General features: G+C 42.0%; 1 protein-coding gene across 12 annotated transcripts in view; it reads right to left on the bottom strand.

Annotated features, from left to right (window-relative positions):
* Positions 1–1,018: 1,018 nt before the first annotated feature.
* Positions 1,019–6,000, bottom strand: part of SRRM1 (serine and arginine repetitive matrix 1) — a 36,198-nt gene continuing 31,216 nt past the window's right edge. For 7 of the 12 annotated variants that reach the window (XM_050932214.1, XM_050932215.1, XM_050932217.1 and 4 more), the window contains one exon: positions 2,364–4,022. In XM_050932214.1, coding sequence (XP_050788171.1) covers positions 3,261–4,022 — 762 coding nt within the window. In that variant the 3' untranslated portion in view covers positions 2,364–3,260. Of the gene's footprint in view, positions 1,982–2,363; positions 4,023–6,000 lie in introns of those variants that run through there. The other 5 variants (XM_050932221.1, XM_050932224.1, XM_050932225.1 and 2 more) reach the window with 3 other exon arrangements.

Genomic DNA, 6,000 nt, shown 5'->3' with positions numbered 1-6,000 from the left:
TCCCACGTAATCACACACCATTTACAGTCAGACTCAGTACATACAGAGTGGTCAAGTCTCATATATAGTGGTAAGAAATGGCAGGGCCAAGATATTTCAAGTAATCACTTGTTGAACAAAATGCTGCACCATTACAAATCCATGGATTAAAGAGTAGTGGTTAGAGGAGACGCAAGAGGATTCAGAGTTGTGAATTATAGGTCAGATAAGCCTGGGGTCAAACAAAGGAGATAGGTATCTTATAACTGAGATCACTTAACAAAGGAATTCAATTATGCAAGTCAGCATACAGAACATCCTGCACTTATCTTAATAGTGACTTGATTAGCCTCTTTACTTACGTTCCAGTCTAATCAAATATTTAGACCTAATTGTGAAAAACATCTACTTAAGATGCACAGCAAAATTTCCAAAAGTATCTTAGTCACCTAGTCTAAGTCCCACTGGATTTTTGTTCCTTTTTTTTAGTTCCTAAATTACTTCTGAAAAATGGGAATAGGCACTTGTGAAAATTTTGCCTGCAATCTATTCAGTCTCAAAATATACTATGTTGAAGGCAAACATGTCCCATCAATATGTTCAAATTACCTGAGCTGGGTATTTGGTTAACTGAATGCTCCCATACAAATGGTAATTAAGGCAATGAAATAAGTTTCCGCCAAATCTCCATTTTGTAACCATACAATACAGCAGCACCTTGCAAAATTCTATTTGCTGCAGTAAGTAATTATGACAAGCAACCGAAGACTTTCCATTAACAATCTCCAAAGCAAAGAACTAGCAGGTAGATTTTATGCCTGGGCTGGTATTTTCGCAAGGCTAGCACAGCACATCAGGAACACCATTGCATTAAGGAAGTCAGGGCTATTTCTGCCAGTGGGATAGTCATTTTTAACCAAAAAAATCTCATTTTGCATAATCCAGCATTTTAGACATCAGTTTTTAACATCTGTTATTTGTTTACCCCGTTTAAGAAGAAAAGGTTTAACAAGTGTGCTCATATAATAGCCAACAACTCTTTAAATTTAGAAATTTATTTTGTTTAATCCACAAGCTTTATATAGCTTTAGTTAAAAAAACAGAAAAACAGTGAAAACATGACAATATCCAAAGTTCAGGTCCTTCAGGCTTTCAAAGACATCATCTCTGAAAGTTTTGTATACCATTAAGAAGAACCGCAACCAGACAAGAATCATGAATGGGGCTACAACATCTTTTCACAAACAAAATTTATGTAAGCGTGGAACTTCTCTGGGACTGCTGATAAGGAAACTGCCCTTTTTAAAAAAAAAACAAAAATACAAATGAAATTCCAGTGTTCCAAATCAACTTATTACATCAATATAAACCCACAGTGTCCTGGCAAACGACATGCTTTCATTTATGTACCATTCTAAATTTCTGTTCTGGATTCACTTTAGTGGCAATGACAGGTAACAATGGAGCAATTATGGCATTAAAATATCATATGTACTTCCCTTGCAATTGAAGTGGTTTCATTTCTGGGCAAGCTTATAAATCACAAAGGTTAGTAGCAATGTAAAACAAAAAATGAGAACTTTGTAAAAAATTGTACAGGTTTTGGTACATTTTAAAGAAACTGAGGTTGCCAGTCATTTTTAAAAACCCTGACCCATCTTACTGCTTCTAAAAAGTTTCACTCTACATGAAATAATGTCAACTTCAATGAAAGAATGTCACTAGTACACTGTGGATGCTTTTTGTAATGTAAATCCATGCCTTTTACATGGTGAACCTCAACCTAGCAATTATTACAACGAATGTTATATTCTAAAGCTCAAACACATTTTAGCAATTTGAAATTGAATTCTGAGTACAAACCAAATAAAATGTACATTATATCAAAGGTTTCAGCCTAAGATGGTGGCGACACTTGTGCCTTCCTCATCGACCTCAGTGCCTTCTCTCGCAGATGTTTTTCTAAATCATCCAGGTTATCTTCTGCTTCGCTCTCTGTCTCCTTAAAACAAAGACACAGAAGTGATTATTTCTGCAGGCATGAAGCGCTAGACCAGGTAATAACCATTCTGATACTGCAATATGGCAAATGTAAAATCGTGGGATGCAAAGTTGCTACATTTCTGGAAGGGCAGAATACAGGAAGGCAAAATTTTTGATTAATGTGATATGCTGATGAGACATTTGGGAGAAAACAGGCACAAGGGTGTAGTAAAATGGTATCCCTATTAAAAAAAAAAGGCGGTTTAAGATGGGTAGGCCATGACTGCCCCCAGCTTCTCATTCTTGTTGCTGAAGTAATGGTGACTAGGAACAAAGTTTTAAAGGAGGGGTGTGGTATCTCATGTGGAGCACAGAAAATTCACACACAACACAGCTACAAGCAAGTAAAAAATCTTCCTTCTTTATTTTTTCTACTACTCCCTTATATAGTCAAATCTGGTTACATAAGCATTAATCACGTATGCTAACATCATACATACTAGCCATATAATTGGACCAAAGCAAATTATCACGCGCACAGCATGCACAAAGCAACAGACATGTGGGCACCATAAAAGGCCCTGTTTACTGTACTATGCAAGGGTAACTAGAATTCAGTCACATGACTATAGCAAGGGTCCCAGTATTTTTCCAGACTGACTTCACAATTCTCGGCCTAGAATACACGATAATTCCCCACAATTCCCCCCTTTTTATTAAATGCAGAATCCACAAGGCGCTGCAAGCTGCGTTGAATACATTGAATTATACAAGGAATAAAAAGAATTAATAATAACACACCCAGCAAAACAATAACAAGTGTGTGAGCTAACGACACAAGCCAACTGGGCCAACGAAAGCTTGCAAGCCAGTCCCACAGGGGGTCATCATTGTGCTTTATGCTTTGCGCATAAGTCTTTAGCATAACAATTTGCTGTTGAATACGATTACTATTATCAGTCAAATTAAAGCAGCACATTTCCTTTACAGCTTCACACCCTAAATGTTCTTGCAACAGCAGAAAATCAATAGCGGCTCTGTTATCCAGGACAGCGAGCCTTAATTCCTGCTGTTCCTGGTTCAATAACCCTATAGCACTAGATCTGGTGTTAATAGTTTTTGCCAACAGGCAGGCGAGTTCGGCCAGATTATTTCCATATCCTACTGCCAAACCCGGAAGACCCACCAATGAAGCGGCTAAAGAAATATATTCAGCCTGGCTAAGCAAGGTTACATTTCCATTACATGCAGGGGTTAAAGGGGATGCACGCCGTCTAGTTCGTGAATGAGTGGTTCGATCAAGTAGTTTTTGAGGGCATTATAGGGACCAGGCGACTAAGGCAGCACTGAGTGGTAGATAAATTGGCAGGAATGTAATTAAACGTACGACTCCCACAGGTAAAAAACCACCCACTAGGCAGGGGAATATGACCATAATTACTGGTAACATTTAAAAGGGTTGTACAGTTCCATCGCGCTGGCCCAGCAGATAAACAGCCCTTCGTTGGGCGGTGATTGGAGCAATTTACTATGCGTGCGCAAGTATTATTGGCATGATTGGCAACAAAAGGGGTATAAAGTTGCACAGCGTCCGGGCGGAGAGAATAACTGGCGGTACCCCAGTCTAATAGCGAGGTATATTGTATCATTGATTTATTGAACGCTTTACCAGGCACATGGCAATCGATCAGGTTACACAGGCCGGAGGTGTTTGCTATAGGTATTTCCCCAGGTGCTTTGCAAACAGGTACAAGGCATGTTCCCAAACCATGCATATCGGGTGCAACAGTCAAACAGAATTCAGATTGATTAAGCACATTAGCCAGTCGCACCCAAATATTACAGCGCAAGCGCTGTTCTAAATCTGGCACGGCTGCAGCAGGTATTAAGATTAAACATAATAGCCCAATTGTCCAAAACATCTTGATCTCAGACAAAGAGAAGACGAAGATCTGGAATGTTTTCGTCCTCGTTTGCGTCCTCCGAGTCACTCGGTAGTTGCTCCGGGTTACTGCGGACGAGCCATGGTCGAACCCACTTTGCGGGCAGCCATCTAGGACCTGTAGTAGTAGAAACACAAGCATAACCCCTTCCCCATGTTAATAAATCCACAGGACCTTGCCACTTTTGATCTGTATAATTAAACCATCAGACCTGTGGACGGGGCAATTGGCAATCTTGGCCCGTAACACCAGCAATGTGTCGCATAACTGGTGAGACATTATGGGTTCCTACCTGTAACCAATTAAGCACATATAGAGCCTTTGAAAGGCGAGCATGGGGTGTACGGGACAATGGATCAGCATCGGGGGAAACTCCCCCTTTTTGTTTTAATAAAAGAAGCTTTAGGGAGGCATGAGAACGTTCCACAATAGCTTGGCCGGTGGAATTGCCAGGGACACCGGTAACATGAGAAATTCCCCATAAGGAGAGGAAGCGAGCTGTACGACGAGAAATATATCCAGCACCATTGTCTGTTTTTATGGACGCGGGAATGCCCATAACAGCAAAGCAAACCTGCCAATGTTTAATAACATCCCGGGAACCGGTACTGGCCAACGCCGATGCCCACAAAAATCCTGAAAAGGTGTCCACCATAACATGAACATACTTAAGGGAGCCAAACTCAGAGAAAAGGGTAATCTCAGTTTGCCAAATCTGTAAGGAGGACAAACCGCGAGGGTTAACACCAGAGGCAAGAGAAGGGGGCAGAACATGCTGTTGACAACTAGGACAAGAGGCCACAAGGGCACGAGTAGCAGTTAAAGGGAGTTTAAACTGTCAGGCTAAGGCACGAGCAGATTGGTGGAAAAATTCATGCGAAAGACGAGCCTGAGCAAAAGAGTCAGGGACATGAACTGAACCAACCAATTGGTCAACAATGGCGTTGCCCTGGGCAAGACCATCAACAATACCAGAGTGACTGCGAATATGAGTAATAAAATAGGGACAGGAACGGGCATCAAGTAAATGCCAAAGTCGCAAAATGGCCCGCCACAGTACAGGGTTAGGCACTTGTTTCAGAAGAGAACGTTCCAAGCGACACGTTACACCCACAGCATAAAGAGAATCACTAACAATATTAAGAGGGGTGGTGGGCCACTTGACAAAGGCACGAATAATGGCTTGAAATTCCAGAACTTGCAGAGATCCCTCAGCGACTACCATCTCATGATGCCAGGCACCGGCAGTGTACCACAAAAGGCCGGCGCGGGCCATTTTGCCACTGGCATCAGTAAACACAGTAAGTCCCTGAACAGGGGAGGATTGTCGCATGACCACCTTTTCCAAGGGAATTGTCACTGATAAAAGGCGGTGAGAGGGATAATGATTAGTAAGACGACCAGTATAACATAACAAGGCAACAGCGAAAGAAACATCATTAGCAAAAATGTGAAAAAGTAACAAAGCATTAAAAGGCACATAAATGACATCAGGATCAGCTCCCGTAATTGCAACTGTATGGGAGCGGGCGGTCACAATAAGTGATGCAATGGCTTCCAATCGAGTGGTAACTGTCTTGGAAAATTGAGAAGACTGGAAGATCCATTCGAGACCGATGAGAGGATCAGGTAGGTCAGGAAGCCATTGAAAAAGTAGCGCTTCCAGGGAGGTATCTCTGGAGAGTATCGCCAGGGACACAGGTGAACCTGGGAGAATACGGCCAGAATACCGAAGCGTGATCTTATCGGCAATAGTGCGAAAGGCAATTTCATGTTGGGATTGCAAGGAGCGAGGTTCTGCGGGATCGCGGCCTCCTTTGAGAAGTTGAAGGAGGGGAGCAAGATCCTCATTAGAACTGCCACAAAGTCCACGGACCCACTGTAAGTCTCCGACCAGACGTTGGACATCATGCAAATTGCGAACAGTAAGATTAAGAGTCAATTTCTGAGGTCGCACAATAGAATTAGTAATGCGCATGCCCAGATAAAAATAAGGCGCCTGTCGTTGAATTTTATCCAGGGCTATGATGAGGCCTGCAGATTGCAGCACAGAAGCAATTTCCGAAATGGCCGTTTCAGGATTAAGAGTTGCTGC

The sequence above is a fragment of the Gopherus flavomarginatus genome, chromosome 22, assembly GCF_025201925.1.
Source record: "Gopherus flavomarginatus isolate rGopFla2 chromosome 22, rGopFla2.mat.asm, whole genome shotgun sequence".
In the NCBI taxonomy this organism is placed as follows: Eukaryota; Metazoa; Chordata; order Testudines; family Testudinidae; genus Gopherus; species Gopherus flavomarginatus.
Note: the sequence above shows the minus strand (reverse complement) of the source record. Positions and strands in the feature narration are given on the sequence as shown.